This window comes from Pipistrellus kuhlii, unplaced genomic scaffold (assembly GCF_014108245.1).
Source record: "Pipistrellus kuhlii isolate mPipKuh1 unplaced genomic scaffold, mPipKuh1.p scaffold_m20_p_5, whole genome shotgun sequence".
Taxonomy (NCBI): Eukaryota; Metazoa; Chordata; class Mammalia; order Chiroptera; family Vespertilionidae; genus Pipistrellus; species Pipistrellus kuhlii.
The window spans coordinates 68,950,517-68,969,643 of NW_023425551.1; the positions used below are offsets into that span (position 1 = coordinate 68,950,517).

General features: G+C 40.6%; 1 protein-coding gene across 12 annotated transcripts in view; it reads left to right on the top strand.

The window, feature by feature from the left end:
* The window catches only part of ADGRF2 (adhesion G protein-coupled receptor F2), a 43,040-nt gene extending 26,773 nt beyond the window's left edge, over window positions 1-16,267 (top strand). For 5 of the 12 annotated variants that reach the window (XM_036413867.2, XM_036413871.2, XM_036413869.2 and 2 more), the window contains 4 exons: window positions 403-1,764; window positions 6,186-6,227; window positions 9,895-9,954; window positions 15,379-16,267. In XM_036413867.2, the coding sequence (XP_036269760.1) occupies window positions 403-1,764; window positions 6,186-6,227; window positions 9,895-9,954; window positions 15,379-15,480 (1,566 nt within the window). In that variant the 3' untranslated portion in view covers window positions 15,481-16,267. Of the gene's footprint in view, window positions 1-402; window positions 1,765-6,185; window positions 6,228-6,339; window positions 7,342-8,158; window positions 8,248-9,894; window positions 9,955-14,206; window positions 14,286-15,378 lie in introns of those variants that run through there. The other 7 variants (XM_045572659.1, XM_045572657.1, XR_006739964.1 and 4 more) reach the window with 6 other exon arrangements.
* The last annotated feature ends 2,860 nt before the right edge of the window (window positions 16,268-19,127 follow it).

A 19,127-nucleotide genomic window follows, 5' to 3' on the forward strand; every position in this document is an offset into this window, starting at 1 on the left:
CTAAGTGAAATAAGCCAGTCAGAGAAAGACAATTATCGCATGATCTTCCTCATATGTGGAATCCAATAAACAAAATAAACTGATGAACAAAATAGATCCTAAGACATAGAAGCATAGAACAGACTATGGAATCTCAGAGGAAATGCAGGGGAGGGTGTGTGGGCAGATGGGAAGAGATCAACCAAAGTACTGTATGCATATATGCATAACCAGTGGACACAGACAATAGTTTGGTGAAGCTCTAGGATGGGCTAAAAGGGGTCAATTGGGGAAGAAGGTGGACATATATAATACTTTCAACAGTAAAGCTTTTTTATATATATATATAAAAAAAAGTAAACCTTGAATGTCCTGGCAGATTCAGACAGTATCTCAATACTAATGCCGGTTCTTCATTGACAGAGTTACAGCATCATGGCCAACCACATTCTTGACAGCAAAAGCATCTCAAACTGGACCTTCATCCCTGAGAAAAACAGCAGCTGTGTGCTCCTGCACTCAGTCAATAGCTTTGCAAGAAAGCTACTCATAAATAAATATCCCATCGACATATCGGATGTCTTTATTCATACTATGTGCACCTCCATAACTGGAGATACCAAGGGAAAGAATTTAACTTTCTCAATGAGAGTTAATGACACCAGCAGTAGAGTCACTGGGAGGGTGCTGATCAGCAGGGAGGAAGCCCAGAAGGTACGTTCTCCTTCCCAGGTCGTCAGCATTGCATTTCCAACCCTTGGAGCCATCTTAGAAGCCAGCCTTTTGGAAAACGTCACTGTGAACGGACTTGTCCTGTCTGTCATTTTGCCCAAGGAACTTAAAAGAATCTCACTGGTTTTTGAAAAGATCCAGAATTCAGAGGACAGGAGGACACAGTGTGTTGGCTGGCACTCGTTAGAGAGCAGATGGGACCAGCATGCCTGCCAGATGATTCAGGAAACCTCCCAGCAAGCTGTGTGCAAATGTAGGCCAAGCAAGTTGTTTACCTCCTTCTCCATTCTTATGTCACCACACACCTTGCGGAGCCCCATCCTGACTTACATCACATACATAGGCCTGGGCGTTTCTATCTGCAGCTTGATCCTTTGCTTGTCCATCGAGGCCTTGGTCTGGAGCCGAGTGACGAAGACAGAGATCTCGTATTTACGCCACTTGTGCATTGTTAACGTCGCGGCTACCTTGCTGATGGCTGATGCCTGGTTCATCGTGGCTTCCTTTCTTAGTGGTCCAAGGACACACCACAATGGATGTGTGGCAGCAACATTTTTTGTTCATTTCTTTTACCTTGCTGTGTTTTTCTGGATGCTCGCGAAGGCACTTCTTATCCTCTATGGAATTCTGATTGTTTTCCATACACTGCCCAAGTCAGTCCTGGTGGCATCTCTCTTTTCAGTGGGATATGGTTGCCCTTTGGTCATTGCTGTTATTACAGTTGCTACCACTGAGCCTGGCAAAGGCTACCTTCGGCCTGAGGCCTGCTGGCTCAACTGGGACATGACCAAGGCTCTCCTGGCCTTTGTGGTCCCAGCTCTGACCATTGTGGTAGTAAACCTGATCACCGTGACACTGGTGATTGTCAAAACCCGGCGAGCTACCATTGGCAGTTCCATGTTCCAGGAGGTGAGAGCCATCGTGAGAATCAGTAAGAATATCGCCATCCTCACACCACTGCTGGGCCTGACCTGGGGATTTGGAATAGCCACAGTCATCGACGATAGCTCCCTCGTCTTCCACATTCTCTTCTCCTTGCTTAATGCTTTCCAGGTAAGTTCAAACACTTCTGACCAAGTCAAAAGTGAGAGAATTTGGAAAGAACTTTTGTGATCAGGAGGGTGTGCCATCATATCTGTACTAATAAAAGCATATTATGCTAATTAGACTGGACAACTGAACGAGCTTCCAGACATCATTCTGGATGTCCTTCCAGACAAAACCACTGTGGCAGGGGCCAAGGAAGAGGTGGTTAGCGGTGATTGGCAGGCAGGCAGAGGCAGTTAGAGGTGATCAGGTGGGCAGGCAGAGTGGTTAGGGGCAATCAGGCTGGTAGGCAGGTGAGTGGTTAAGAGCCACAGTCTCAGCTGGGACCGGTTTGGCTCAGTGGATAGAGCATTGGCCTGCAGACTGAAAGGTCCCAGGTTCAATTCCAGTCAAGGGCATGTACCTTGGTTGCAGGCACATCCCCAGTGGAGGGTGTGCAAGAGGCAGATGGTCGGTGTTTCTCTCTCATTGACGTTTCTAACACTCTGTCCCTCTCAATTCCTCTCTGTGTAAAAACAATAAAATATATTAAAAAAAAAAAAAAAAAAAAAAAAAAAAAGAGCCAGCAGTCCCAGATTTCGAGAAGAATGTTCAACTGCTATTTTAGGCCTGATACCAGCAATTGGATGTCCTCTGAAGGGTCCTGGATTGGAGAGAGTGCAGGCTGGGCTGAGGGGACCCTACCTTTCTGTGCCCCCCCTCACCCTCCCCCATGGCCCTGTGCATGAATTTCATGCACTGGGGCTCTAGTTTATTTATAAAAGACAGTGGATTTGGAATAGCCTATTGAGTCATAAAATAAACTTTTGTTTCAGAAAGGCCTGGATTCAAATCTTGACTCTCCCATTTACTAATGTGTAACATTCTCCTGGGATATTTGCTTAACTTTTCCAAGTCTTATTTTTCTCACTTATTAATTGAGTATAATCTGCTCACTTTATAGTAGTTTTTGGAAAATAAAATAAAATAGTGAATGGGACAACACCAAGTAGCCTAACAGTAAGCTGAGTTTTAACCAGTTTAGAAATGAAACAATAACACTTCCCCCAAAATCTAGTTATGTAAGTGGAAGTATTTACATATGCACATTCACATTTTATTCCATTTAGAATGTTTAGTTATCATTGGAAACCATCTTTATGGTATTAAAGATAATTCCCCCTATCCTTTCCTCTCTTACTTCATCTCTGTGAATGAAAAAAATGTCCACAGTTTCATGCACATCTTTGCCAAACTTTCTATACTTACATATAAGCATATTTTCACATAATATGAGTTAAAAAACAATGCATAGTATTTTGAAACTTACTCTACCACTTAAAAATACATTCTAGCATTTTGCCAGGCTATGTCTCCTTAATGGCTAAATATTATTTAACATTCAACAATTCCCTTCTTGAATGAAATTTCTTTTTCATTTTTTTTCTGTCACAGTGCACTAATGAGTCAAAGTTTATTATATTGAATGCTAAATATGTAAATAAAAACTAATTAAAAAGAAGGCTTTTATTTTTATCGACTTCTAAAATATTTATTTTCCTGAATGTTTTTTTTTTTATTTGGAAATTATAGAGATTTTATGTCAAATTTTTTTTTCACTTTTCTCTTTAAAAATTTAAATACACATGATTTTATTTACAATACACATTTTAATGTCTTAGAAAACAAAGCTAACAATAATAGGGGTGCCTAATCATTTGAATCTCTGTTGTCGCTTTTGTGCATTTCCATAAAGTATATTAATTGTAACCTATACTTCTTATATAGTTCTTAATAATTATCAATTCCCTTGCCTATGTTTATGCAGCTCTTCGCTGATAGAACTGGGATAAAAACCTAGTGTTCCTAAATTTCTGTTCAGCATATGCAGGAGCTATTTGTCATCTATTTAATGAGTTCATGTCTTAGTCCTCACATTTTCCTTACCTTATCTCCCTTGGGCCATCTTGACTGTGTTTTTCATTTTGTACTAGGTTGTGAGCACTTGTATTTTGGTATCATAAGCTTTTTTCCCTGTCATAACAGGATCAACTTGTAATTTAAACTCAGTTTCTACCTTGATACCTGGCAAGGAGGAGGGTGGGGCTCATCTAAATACCAATACCCATGGGCCAGTGAGAAGCTCAGAGCAGGGTTTGGGTCAAGGCCAGACTCCAGGACAGGCAGGAGGCAGTGGTGTTCTGGAGCTGGCTTGTACTGACCAGGAGAGCTAACTACTGTATTTTCAACAAATTTTCAAGGTGTTGTAAACAGACATCATTAAATTATGTAGAATTACAATTAAGTAAATTAGTTTCAAATTGAAGGTCAAACATCCTCCAAATGAATCCCTCTCTAATTGTTTTTTTCTACATTCTGCTATGCTCTTGAGGTTATTTGAATCTGCTGTATCTGTATGGTGGAAACACTGAGAGAATGGATGTGCCCATCTCTTCCTGACTCCATGGTCAGCTATGTCATGTTGCTAGATTTAAATCAACCATGGTGGGAGCCATGTGGATGAAGGTATTCTTGGGAGGAGAAGAGAGCCACAGGTCCCAAGAGGTGGGAGACAGAAACTACTGAGCAGGAAGAAGTGGGACAAGCAGAGTCTTAGGATGAACCGAGATGAGGGGCAACTGTGGCTGATGGAGCAAGCAAAGAAAAAAGACCATAAATATCCCAGGAGACCCAGAGGTGTAGGAGAAAGGCTCTTTGAAAGGTTCTTGGTCCTAGGCTTGTGGGAGCACATCCACTGGTTTTTAAACTCAACCATCCACTTTACTAGGGAAGGATTATTACACATGGTGGAGGCAAACACAGTTTACAGCTGTGAGTACTTGAAACACAGAATTTGTTCTTATATTATCACTTATTAATTATTGTATTATGTTCCATATGAACACTGTAAACACACTTTGGCCCCACCCTGTACAGTCAGTTGCTGCATTGTCTCGGTACCACTTCTAGTTGGTATCTTCTCTTGTTTTTACTGAGAGTAATTGTGGGCTCGGTAAGATTTGCAGACCCATATAATACGGGGTGGCTTATGAACAACAAAAACTTATTTCTCAAACTTCTGGAAGTTTGAGAAGTCCAAGATCAAGGCATGAGCAGATTCGGTGTCTTGTGAGAACGTACTTCCTGGTTTCTAGATGGACAGCTAAGAGGGTCAGACAAAAAAGCAATCTAAGAGAAGCACCCTAAGCTCGGAGCACTTGCTGGACTGGCTGAATGGAGAAGTATAGTTAGTATGTTTGGAGGAATGAATTAGCTTCATGGCCATCCAGGCACTGGTCGCTGTGAAGTCCTCCACCTCTCAGCTAAGCTTTTGCAAATCATGGCAGCAGTGGGTTTGGTGTCATTCCTGCTGATGACAAGCTGGCTATAACATCTTTATTATTTTGTATTTCACCCATGTGCCTCAACAGGCCTCTGCCTGGGTAAGGGTTCATATTTGATTATGCAATCAGAGCAACTTAATAAGGATGCGTAAATCATAGGTCATTATCTTATTTCTCTTCTCGGATGAGTAAAGACCTGAGTATTCACACTTTTAAGAGAAACTTTGTCTAATCAATATTGCTGTCTATCACATTTTGAAAGTTGAGTCTGAGCTTCCCTCTCCTTATCTGCAAAATAGAATGAATACTTTTCCTTCTTCCCAGATGGTTTTGTTCGGCTACATATAAAAAAAGACTAAAACTTAAATGGACTATAATGATGGAGGAACAACCTCCATCATTATATTTTTTTATGGATGATGAGAGATATGAGAGCTAATTAATTTCCTCTATATTATATTTGAATCACTTATTTATGAGCACCTATTATGTGCTTAGAAACTCAATCTGTTTGGAGTCTTGGTTTTTCTGATGATCCATGTACTTAATTTTTCTTTGCAAATTTTATAACAGTTTTTTGTTGTGGATGGGGTAAGGAAGTTGAGGGTATTAAATAAAGCTGAGCATGGATACTTTTTATTTTATTTTCTGTGAAAATATCTTTACTAATTATTCAGGGATTGTAAGGCTGCCATCCATTGCCTAACATCTCCTGGCTATTGCATGGGCCTTTATATTCTGATGGGATACACAGCTCCTGATAAATGTAAATCACTTTTAATTTGCCCAAATTAAAGAGAAATTCTTATAATATGTTTATACGAATTGGGGACCTTGGTCTGTTTGGTTTTTTGGGGTACCCCAAGTGCCTAGAACATGGCTGGCACATGGAAGACACACTATTGATATTTGTTGAGTGGAAGAATCTAGGTATTATGACCATAAAATGAGTCACAGATTGAATCATATGGTCTGCATTTTTGTTTTGTTTTGTTATTAGTTTTATCAGTTTCAGAATAGGAAATGATAATGAATGCTGGTATTTCTTGTTATTATCAATATTACTTTCTAAATTGCTCTTCTCCACTCTTCTCTTTTTCTCAGGGCTTCTTCATCCTGGTGTTTGGAACAATCCTGGATCCAAAGGTACCATTAATTTTTCTTGTTTTGTTTTTTCTGCATTAACAATACTTGACCCTGAAATGCTCATTTGTAAAGCCAACCTTTTCAGGGTCTTTCATCTCAATTATTTGTACAGACACTTGAACAGGACATCACTGCTCTTTATGATGCAAGTAATATCAGCCATCTTTCAGGCTCTTATGGGGCTATGCATATTATGTACACTAGCTCTAATCTTTAAAACAATCTTGGGCACTCCTATTTTCAGTTTTATGGATGAGGAAACAGACTCAGAGTGATTAAGTAGTTTGCTTCAGAAACCCACTCTAACTAGTTGAAGCAGAAAGGAATTTACTAAATCACATAATATCATCTTGGGGAAGGTATCTCTTTGGATTGGAGACATGGAGGTTACACACCAGGAATAGTCCCCAATTTATAGCACAGAACTGCTCCACATGCAACCCTTTCTCTACTTTGCTGGACACAGAAGCACAGGTCGCCAAGCCAATGTCAGACTTGGATGCTGAACTAGAATTGATGCTACTGCTGTTTCAGAGATCACCTCCATCCTGCCTGCTGAGGGCCACTGGCACTTGTTTTTTGAGTTTTCAGGTCTGATTGGCTGAGCCCAGGTCACATGGCTGAATCTTAGCTGCAAGGGAGGCTGAGAAAGTGAGTTCATGTCTTCTACCTAGAAGAGCAATGGATTGAAGGAAGGGGATTCTCCTTCAATCCATTGTATATGTAGTGGATGGTGAAAACAATAAACCTAAACAAATGAGCAAAACACCAAATATTTGCTTAGACTTCTAAAATTACCCTTTTCAATTGTACTATTCTATCTCTAGAAATAAGAAAAGCAAATAACCCTCTCAGATGTAGATGCAAACATCTTTACTACAGGCTTTATTGTTTACTGTTTAATTAATTAATTGTATTTTCTACGCTATTCTACTAACAATTTAATATGAACGGTTTAAAAAAAAAGGCATTTCACAACGGTCCTTTCATTTTTCTCATGAAGATACTATAATCTGATATTCAGAGGTGAAAGTTTGACTATTTGTCTATTAATATTGATATTTGTTTGTACTAGTTGCTTGTAATTGAGAAGTTTTTTAACTCTCATGAACCTCAGATTATATATATATATGTATGTGTTTTTTTAAATATATTTTATTGGTTTTTTATAGAGAGGAAAGGAGAGGGATAGAGAGAAACATCAATGAGAGAGAAACATCTATCAGCTGCCTCTTGCACACCCCTGCTGGGGATGTGCTCGTGACCAAGGTACATGCCCTTGACCGGAATCCAACCTGGAACCCTTCAGTCTGCAGGCCAATGCTCTATTCACCGAGCCAAACTGCTTAGGGCAGATTATGTGTTTTTTTTTAATTAATCTAAAACAATAAATAGTATTTGTAGCCAGAGCATCAGAAACATTATTATTAGTAAACATGTATTAGGTATTATGAGGTGTGCAAAAACCTCTAAGACATGGAAGCATCCATCAAGAGCAAAATCTTATCTCTTTAAAATTATAATGTGAAAGGTAAATACTAAAAGGTGTTATATTAATTGACAAAAAGTTATACTGTAGTCCCCCATATTAATGGGGAATGCTTTCCAAGATCCCCAGTGGGTTTGTGAAACCATGGATAATATCTATTCCTACTTATAGTCTGTTTTTCTCCTATATGTACCCATATTTTAATTTACAATGAAGTTTAATTTATAAATTAGGCACAGTAAGAGATTAATAATAATAACTAGTAATAAAATAGAATAATTATAATAATATATTATAATAAATGCTACATAATATGACTTTTTCTTTCTTTCTTTCTTTTCTTAAATATGTGTTTGTTTGGCCCCAAATTGCATACTTTTAATCTCAATACATTCTACTTATTGAACACAAATTATTTTATTTTTCCTTGTAACTATGAAAGGGATACAGGAAGCTGATTACAGACCACATGGCACCTGTGTTAATCTTCCAGCTCTAGAGACAGGAAGTCTGAGATCAAGGTGTTGGCGGGTTTGGTTCCTCTTGAGGACTCACTTCTTGGTTTGCAGAAAGCTGTCTTCTTGCTGTGTCTCCACATGGTCTTTCCTCTGGCACACATGCCTGGTGTGTCTTCTTTTTATAAGGACACTGTCCTATTTGATTAGGTCCCTACCCTTATGACCTCATTTAATCTTTTTATTATTATTTTATTTTGACTACCTTATTATAGTGTACTGACTTTTTCACTTAAAGAAAACACTTTATGGCTCTCTTTGGCATATCTGAATCACCAACATCACTGCACATGCCTCTTGGGGCTATTATTAAGTAAAATACTGCTTACTTGCACACAAGCACTGTGATACTGTGACAGTCAATCTGATGACTGACATGATTAAGTGACTAACGGGTAGATAGTGTATACAGCACAGAGACACTGGACAAAGAGTCATATCCCAGGCAGATGGAGCAGAATGGCTGGAGATTTCATTACACTACTCAGAACAGCACACAATTTAAAATGAATAAATTGTTTCTTTCTGGAATTTTTCATTTAATATTTTCGGATCTTGGTTGACTCTGGATGACTGAAACTATGGAAAGCAAAACCACAGGTAAGAGGGCACTTACTGTGTATACCAGCAGTCTTTACACTTTTAGGATCAGTAAAAACCAGTGGGCACATATCCCCAGACATGCTTACAGGGTATGTATTATACACATTATGAAACATAGAGTTGAAAAATAATAAGAGAAAAGAAAATAGAGGCTCCAGTATGTCTTTACATATCACAATGGACTTTAATTTAAGTACATGGACTCCACTCCCACCCTGGGCAATGCTCTTACATCTTTGGAGCCCATGTATGACAAAACCGCTACATTTCAGGGCAGGGTGAAGTAAGTATGAGCTAGAGGGCTTTGGTATATATACACTGTGAAGACAAAACTTCTATTGGGCCTTGGAAGGTGAGTAACACTTTATAAAGCAAAAGGAAAGAGGGAGTAGAAATAACAAGAGAGTGCCTTGTGCAGTAGGAGAGTTAGGGAAAAGGAAAGGATGATCTGAAGTCAGGGGACTCAACTCCTGGCTGGCTCTGTCTCAATAGTTGACTGACTGCATGCTACATGATCTCAGAGTATTAATTTCCCTGTTGTACCTATTGTACAGGATTATTTCTTGGATAAAATGAGATGACAGGTGTGAAAAGCACTTGAACGTTATAAAACAAAATATAATTGTTACTTATTATTCTTATTTTCTTGATTCCATAGTTCTTTGCTATGTTCCCCCGCCCCCCCCCCCCCCCATTTAAACCATGGATAGGGCCTCTAAAAAACATAAGTTTAAATAGTGGGAAAAAATGTAGAAAATGTTCAACTCTTCAAGTACTCCCCTCAAAATACTTCCAAAGCTAATAATCCTCAAACTGGTGGCAAACTGTATTTCTTAGCCATTGGGTTCACTTTCAAGGCCCTGATTATAAAACTCCTGTATAAGCTCCACTTTGCTTATATCTCCCACCTCCCCACCTTTTCCCAGACCACTTCACCAAGTTACTAATCCCTCCATTTTCCTCCAATAGGACCTGGTAACACACTAAACTATTAGCCAGGCCCCAAAACATGTTGATTTCTTATCATCTTTTAATTCTTAATTTTTAATTAACTATCCAGATAAGAGAAGCCTTAAAAGATCGAGTAACGTCTGCAAAACGGATCTCCAGGATATCAGAGGTAAAGCCTTCATGTTCATTTTCTCACCTAAAGGTTTGACAAGATAACAATGCTGGAGTCTCTGGCATATAGGGTGTTGCTAAAACTGTCCTTTAATGCTCTATGGTATGGAATTTTTAAAAGTCCCAGGTGAAGCTATTAAAATTTTTCTCGAGTCCTGGGAACACATCCGAAGAAATAAAACTCGACTGCAATGCATTCAGAGAAGCGTGACCAAGCATCAGGGCCAGGAGGGGCGAGCTGCACACCACACAGCAAGAGAGCAAGACCTGAAGTAGACGAATGAGAAAAGATTGAAGTCTCAGGTTCCCATGACAGCTCACTAGAGTCCCGATGACTCTAATTGGTTGAGCCAAATCCAAAGTGTGAAAATTCAGAAAAATAAATTCTGATCCTCCACAAATATCTATTTAATAGCTTGGCTATCAAGAGGGGCCACCAGCCATGGTTACTGGACTTGAAAAGTAAGGTTAGGGGCCTGTTCAGTCCTTGGATGGTATATATGCCCTTTCATTTATCATCACTTCCTATAATTTAATAGCCATGAGGTATTGGTATACAAGGTGCAACCTGGGAAAAACTGAAAAATAAATAAATAAATAAACAAACAAACAAACAAATAAATAAATAAATGGCTTCAGGGTTGGCCCCCCAAAAGAGGAGCTTCAGGGTTGGCCCAGGGAACATTTCCAGAAACAAGGGAAGAGACGATATGGAGTTTCCCATGCCAACATCTGGTGGGATTCAGGTGGGCCAGCATGGGCTGGTGTTGAAGAGGATTTTCAGGCAGAGGGCTGACAGGCCATTTGAGGGGTCGGACATGCTATTGCCCACTTCCTATAATCCTTGCCTTTCCATTCCCTCTCCTTTGCTTTCTTTAGCCCTCTTCTTTTCCTTCCCTTTATTTTTCTATCCTCCTTTGCCTTACTGTTACCAAAGCTTTGACCTTATTTCCAGCCCTTGCCCTTTATACCTGGGAGATTCCTTTCTACATTCCTTTTTTTTTAAAAAAAAATAAAATAAATAAACAACAAAGTAAAAAATATAAAATGACAAGGACCTGCCCCTCCAACCTCATGCCAACACCACCATGTTTTTCTGAGAATAAAGCAGTGGTAATAAAGCAACAGTCCTCTAAAATAATAACAACAACAATAATGGTATTCTATCAAATAAAAGAGTAATATGCAAATTGTTCTGCTATACCCACAAGCCACACCCACCATCCAATCAGGAGTGAGTATGCAAATTAACCCAACCAATACGACTTCAACCATTGAGTGAGTAGGAGGCTTAGGCTTCCTGGGGAAAGGAGGAAGCTAAGCTTTCTACCTGCTCTGGCCAGCCATGGACTCCACTCAAGCTACAAAGTTACAATTATAGAAGATAAATAAATCCCAGATACCAGGGCCTCCACTTGGATCGCCGGTGGTATGTGGCCGGCCTTCAAACCACCACAGGCCCCTTGCCCAGATTGCCCCATGCCCCAAGGGAACCCCCACCCTGATCCAAGACACCCTTCACGGCAAACCAGCCAGTCCCCTCCCATGCATCAGGCTTCTATCCTCCTATCTAATAAAATAATAATATATAAATTGACTGTCACCCCAACACACAAGATGGCTGCCCCCATGTGTTCAAAGATGGCTTCTCCCATGTGGACACAAGATGGCCAGCAGAAGAGGGCAATTGGGGATGAACAGGCCTGCAGGAGAGGGGAATTGGGGGGGGGGGGGGACTAGGTCTTCAGGGGAGGGCAGTTAAGGGTGACCAGGCCTGCAGGGGAGGGCAGTTAGGGGCAATCAGGCTAGCACGGGAGTGGTTAAGGAGTTATCAGGCTAACAGGAAGAAGTGGTTAGGGGCAATGAGGAAGGCAGGCATGTGAGCAGTTGGGACTCAGCAGTCCTGGATTGTGAGAGGGATGTCCAATTGTCATTTAGACCCAATCCTAAATGGGCAGTTGGACATCCCTCTAATGGTCCCAGATTGGAGAGGGTTCAGGCTGGGCTGAGGGACACAACCCCCATGTATGAATTTTATGCACAGGCCTCTAGTGTATATATAAAAACTAAGTGACTGTTATGATCAAATGATCAGACAACCTGATGACCAGCTGGTAGCTATGACATGCACTCACTATCTGGGGACAGATGCTTAATGCTGGAGCTGCCCCCTAGTGATCAGTGCACTCCCACAGCCAATTTCCCATGACTGGCCAACCTTCCAGGGTCCCTTTCTCCAGCTGCCCCGATCGCCAGCCAGGCCAAGGGACCCGACCTCACCAGTGCACAAATTTGTGGACCAGGTATCTAGTAAAATAAATAAGAGCCCAGACTATGTGGCTCAGTTGGAGTGTCATCCAATGCACCAAAAGGTTCAGTTCCCAGTCAGGGAAGATACCGAGTCTGGGCATGGAAGGCAACCGATTGATATTTCTCTCTCAAATCAATGTATGTGTTTTTCTCTCTCCTTCCCTTCCTCTCTCTAAACATATTATCTGATGAGGATTAAAATTAATAATAATAATAATAATAATAATAATAAAGCAATGGTACTCAAACTTAACCAAACATCAGAATCAATCAGGAAGCTTCAAATAATGCTGCCTGGGTCCCAGTCCTGGAGATTCTCATTGACTGGGTCTGCAGTGTGGCTTGAGTTTTGGGTGATTTTAATGTAGTCAAGGTTGAAAGGCACTCATCTAAGCCTTCCTGTAGTGTCTTAGCATCATAAATATTTTCTTCACACCAGTACACCTGCTGTAAGTATTCCCTACTACCTCACTCTGGTCTGCCACTGTGCTCTCAGAAGAGAGGCATGACTTTTCCAATCCCTTCCCATTTAGCACGGCTCCTATCCTTATGTATTTTCAGTATTGATCCAATTCAGCCACCTCAAGGAAATTCTGTTCTTCAATGCTTTGGAAAAACAGTAAATATAAATATTTTGTATTATTTTGCATTATTGTATATATACTATATATATATTCAATTATATATATACACACTATTATATATACTATATATGCTATTTTTTATTATTGTGTATATATATATATATATATATATATATATATATATATATATATATATATATTGATTTCAGATAGGAAGGGAGGAGAGAATAATTGATAAGCTGCCTTCTGCACACCCCACACCAAGGATTTAGCCTGCAACCCATGAATGGCACCCTGACCTCCTGGTTCATAGGTCGACACTCAACCTCTAAACCACTCTGGCTGAGCAAAATAGTCATTTAAAAAAAAAAAAAAAGATATGTCAGGATCATATCAGAACTTTATTATCAGCTTTTTTTTTTTTTTTATTGTCTGAGCCAGTGGTATTCAATGCTGGTTGCACCTAAGGAATACCTAGAGAGTTTTTTGTTTTTTTTTAATACCATTGTTCTGACCAAACCCACAGAGAATTTAGCCAGAAAGTCTCAGAGGTAGAACCTAGCCTTTTTGTTTGTTTGTTTGTTTTTAAGATTTCCAGTGATTCTAAGTGCTGCCAGGGTTAAGAACCACTGGTATATGTACTAAGTAAATTTATCCTAACCTCTTGCAGTACTTCCCTCTCTCTGACCACTAGTTTTCTGTCATTGGAAGTTAGTTTCATAAGCCTTGCTCAGAGTAAGTAGGCTTGCCATCTGTTTTCTCTTCCCCTGCTTTTCAGACCTCTGACCCCTAGGTGGCAGTCTTCTACAGTCCAGGCTGAACTTGTGAGACCTGCCTGGAGTGTCAGCCCATGTTCTCAGCCCAGGCTAATCAATGTGTTTGTCTGGGTTCATTTAATATTTGATGTGATGAGTTAGTCTACGCTCATGTGGTAATAATTCTATCAGTCAATTATTGTATTGCTTATCTTAAGCAACATATGCCTAAAGCACAGGGTATTTTAGTCTCAGGCCCATCACAAGGGGATGACTGTAACTTAGATTTCAGCAGGTCAGTTAAAAAGAAAAGATTTAGGTGGTAGGAAATACATTCGTGTTGATCTCTCCCTTTAGTTCACTCAACTACCTTCTCTCATTTCCCTCCCAAGCTAGAGACTACTTCTTGAGAAGGAGGGGGGATCTCTCCTGCCAGCCTATTCCTGTTTTGTATTCAGCAGTTTGAACACAAACAAGGAGAGGAAGGAAGTGAAATGATAAAAATAACTTGCTGTAGGTTACAGTTCTCCATGTGCTTTGGATATTGTGATCATTGAAAACAGAGCAATAATAACTGAAATTATACTTTTGTCTTCAACAGAACCTTTCTTCTGATTTCTCTTGTCGCCACACCAAAGGGCCAAGTTAACAAAGTAGGCCACACTCCTAACTTGGGAGGTGAGTACAAAGCAAATGGGGTCCTATATACATGCTACACATAAGACATTTCTTTGGTGGGGGGAATCCTAATTTGATTAATTCTGATTAGAAATGATTTTTGTCTTGATTGAAAGGATTCACAATCTGTTCTCATCTAGCTAATGTAAGAGGTACATTCACACTTCTGGTTCTTCCTGTGAAACCACTGGGCCTATCAGAGAATGCTCTTAAATCAGCATGAGTGTATTTAAGAGGAGAGTGAGCAGGGGTGCTGGCTCCTCATAGCTGCTCTCCTCAAACCCCCTTTTCTAGTTCTCTAGACCCAGGACATTCTCTGTGACATCAATAATATTCCCATGTTTCCCACTGTGGGAAATATTTCCCCTTGTGTTAAATAATCAAGGAATTATGATACACACTATCTATGTAAGGCCTCAGGGATAATGTAAAAAGCACATTTGCATTTGAGGATAGTGTCTGAGACACTATACAGAGACACAGAGAGAAACACAGTAAGAAAGGGAACCATGGGGGAGTGGGGGGAGGGGAAGAATAGAGATACTAGCACTTATCAAGTGGCATGGCAGCTCACTGTTGGAAGAGAGCTGTCTAGATACACAGATGTGTGCAAAGGGTCTTCCAATTGCTGGATCCATGGCCCTGTAGTTCTAGAGAGAGAAGACTAGACAGGGAGAGGGAGATACCCAAACCAGGACACCCACATTCACAATCAGGAAGAGAGAGGCACTCAGATGTATCTAGAGAGAGCCCACCACTCCTACCCCAACACATCCAGGTTCCCACAGCCTCTGGTGCTGAGACCTTCTTCAACAGCCCAGGGCCTTTTACAAAGAAAGAGATATTTCCCAGGAAGAAAGGAAGTGGTCCAGCTTAAAGAAAAACAAGGTTTTTAACTCAGCACTTGAGGCAGTAAAACAAGCCTGTTCCCTGGATTCTAGAGGGACTTAAAGGCAAGAGCGTCTCCATCCACCAAGGAGACTACCCAAAGGGGGCTTATCATTCCAGAAAGAATGAACTCACAGTACGGTTGGTGTGGGGCTTTGGGGTCTTGCTGCTTGTACATTAAAGTTGTGATTCTCTGTTCTTGACAAGGTCATACATTCCAGGAATGGCAGAACCCCCAGGAGAAGTGTGTTTATTCCTGTCGTCTGGCCTCCGGGGAGTATGAAGACAGCGTGTAGTGCTGCTGATTGAGGAGGGTGTGACATACAGAAAGGATGGAAGGCCCCTCTGTCTACTTCTGTGCTGCTAATCGCCTCTCCCTCATCAACTGTAAACACAATAATGCCATTCTGGGCATCTACAGGGAATAGAAAGACAATGTGGGCCACAGCAAGACCTCAGTCTTGTCGGGGCCTCCGGAAGAGCACTCTGGCTCATCTTGGCAAAGGTGTCCTGGGATGTCGCCTGGTTGGATTCTGTGGGCTGCTGAGGGAGGGGCCCTCAACAACAGTTGGGCTGACACTAAGTAGGTCATTGCTGGTTCTTTGTACAAAAGGAATCTTACTGCCAGCATATTCCACTCCTCCAAATTTAAATGGGTTGCATGGTCAACCGGGCTTGGCTTTCAATGCAACTTTTTTGGCTATGAACCAAGTGAAATAGGTAGAACTTCTGAACCAGAAAGATGCTCATTTTAAGTTAAGGAGACTGAAGCCTAGAACAATGGGTCACAGGTAATTGAGGCTTGAGCCAGAGGCCAAAACCCAAGTCTGCAGGCTTCCAGTCCTGGACTTTCTCTAAAAGCAAGGCACTACTGAAGGACTCTGTCTACTCTGACAATATGATTAACCCTCACCAACAACAAGTTGGGTATTTTTTTTTTTTTAAACCTGAGATGAGAAAGGGGAAGTATCATGTTTCAAGTAGAGAGCTGCTCATTTTCTTATCTTTGTATGTAAACAAATTCATCATTCAAATCAGGTTCACCTGATAGGAGATCAGTATTATAGATAGAAGCCCTTTTAAAAATAAAATAAAATAAAATAAAATAAAATAAAATAAAATAAAATAAAATAAAATGCTCCTTTATAAAATGAGTATACAGGTTGATGCATCAGAAGAAAATGAGTGGATAAAGAAAAGGGATCAATGGGTAAGTCCCTAATTATTCTACCAGAAGCCTGCATTAATGATGTTACATTCATAAAGACTCACTTTGTGAATGAGTGGGGCCTCTCTCTCTTCCTCTCTCTTACAAAATATTTCCTCTAAGTAGGAAAGTTTGATAAAGTAAAACTAATAAAGAGGTCCATCAAAAATACACCAACCTGGAGAAGGAGCCATCTTTCAAGTGGCATTGCTCATGTTGGGGCGACAATTGCCCCTGTCTCAAATGAAGTCAGAAAGGACATTCCCAGTATTTCTGTAGGGTCTCTTCAAGGCAAGGATGTGGATCAGGCACAGTGCGGGTTCTCAATGCACAGATTTCAGTGCAAAGAAATGTCCATTACCCAGAGTGGAAATATGGAAGTGAGGAGGGAAATCTCATGAAGCCAAATAGCTATAAGAATATGAATCTGGAACTTTAAAAAGGACTGGGTCCAATTTTCTCATTTTATAGATGAGAACTCTAAGCATAAGAGGGTGAGGGGGGGGGAGGGAGGGAGGGAGAGAGGGAGAAAGAGAGAGAGAGAGAGAGAGAGAGAGAGAGAGAGAGGACATTAATCTGCATTATGCATTGAGCAGTCACATCTAGCATGAAAGCACATTCTACTCCAATGTACTCACACCCTGCAATAGGATGGCAGGAAAAACATTCTACCTAAGGCTTATTATTAACCAAGAAAGGCCCCTGGATGCTAAGAGAGAAACTCCAGAATTATTTGGGAATTCCTTGAACAAGCTGTGCACTCTCCCCTGCAACCCACCCCCAGTCTGCTCCATCCTGAAAGATGTCAATACACTCACACAGACCAGCTTGGTTGTGGTTGACCCTGGGTGGAAATGCATCCAATGTCCTGTCCACACCTCACTGTGTGGTCCCTGGTCAGGTGGCTTAAGGGAGTGACTGGTCAGGTGGCTCAAGGAAAAACTGGTGCTAACAGTGTCTAAGACAGATGTATGGTGAAACTGCTTTGGCAGTTATTTAAATTTCCTAGACTTTAATTTTCTTACCCATAAATTGAGGGAACTAGAGCATACCTCACAGGGTTGTTGTAAAGATTAGATGAATAGTTGTAGATAAAGAGTAGAAGAGTACTTGGCAACTAATAGTTGGCCATTAAAATGTTAGCAGTTTTCATTAGAGCACCTGTGAATTCATGCTCATACATACAAGCAAGCACGCAGCTATGACCATGAGTTTGATTGAAGATACTGCCATGGGAGTTAGTCCCATGACTTCTAAATAAAAGAGTAAAGTATTTGATTCAGCCAGTAAAGTCTGCTGAGCTTGCCATTGATTGACCCTTTCATCCAATGTTACCACAGTCATAAGATTTAGTGCCTTGCCCAGGAAAGAGTATACATAATGGGGCTACCCAGGGCACCCTGCGTCTGAGTTCTGCTTCACTCTTTGCCTTCTCTGTGAAGTCTCTCCTGACTCGTCCAATCAGAGTGCTGATTCTCCTCTCCTGGTTTCCTGTAATATTTATGATCTGTGCCATTCACTTCCTGCCTAGTATTTATTGTGCTGCATTGTTTATTTTCAGTATTTTTTGTGTGCAAATATTTTCCAGATAAGACTGTAAACCTTTGGCGACAGGATTACTCATCTTTGTGATTTACCATGTTACTGGCTTTTGTATGTCCAAATGCAGAACAAAGTGCCGTACCCATACAATGTGTTCAATAAAGCCCTTTGATTACACAACCAATGGTTTGATGATACTGAGTTTTCCAGTTACCACATGGCCTGGCACTAAACTGGCAACCTCAATGAAACTGACCTATTTCCACAAGTGTCACCTCCCTGATCTTCCTCACTATAAAAGATAGAATCACACGCCTTTCACTTCCCCTGGCAAGATTGAAATGGCGATTTGCATTGAATTTTGGGGTCAAGAAGATATGTTAGTAGAAGACACTAGAATAGGGATGTGTGGGGCTATTTAGTGATATGAAGGACAATACAAATTGGCTGGGTGCCTGAAGTCAGGTTATATGGCGTTTCCTGACTTTTCCTTCTGGTCTAAAGTCTCCATGGCCATGGCCCCAGGTAGAGGCTTAGTAAGAATTACTTGGCACTGAAACCGATTTGGGTCAGTGGATAGAGCGACGGTCTGCAGACTGATAGGTCCCAGGTTCGATTCCGCTCAAGGGCATGTACCTTGGTTGTGGGCACGTCCCCAGTGAGGGGTGTGCAGGAGCTGGTTGATGGTTCTCTCTCATCGACGTTTCTAACTCTCTATCCTCTCTGTAAAAAATAATTACAGAGAGGATACTAACATATCTTCTTGACTCCAAAATTCAATTAATTTTAATATATAATAATAATAATATATAATAATAATAATAATAATAATAATAATAATAATATATTTTTAAAAAAGAATTACATGGCCCGGTCACTAAAAAATAAAACAAAAATTTATTCGATGCTAAGGCAGGGATTATTACTGATAGATCGCCTAGGCTTTCCCCCCCCAAGTTCAACATCAGTACAGGCAAAAACATGATAGCCTTTAAACATTATCAACAACAGTGGCAGGACCTTTGCTTTGCATCGCCCGAATTCTAATTACTACCAGTGCCGTGGATGCAAACAAGAGTCTGATCATCTGAGATAAAGGCGAGAAATTAAAAGACAAACAAGTGACTCATTATAATGGCTCTGCTTCAGACAAGAGAAACCTGTAATTTCTCTTAGGCGTGCTTGACGGACCTAGGCGGAGTGAATC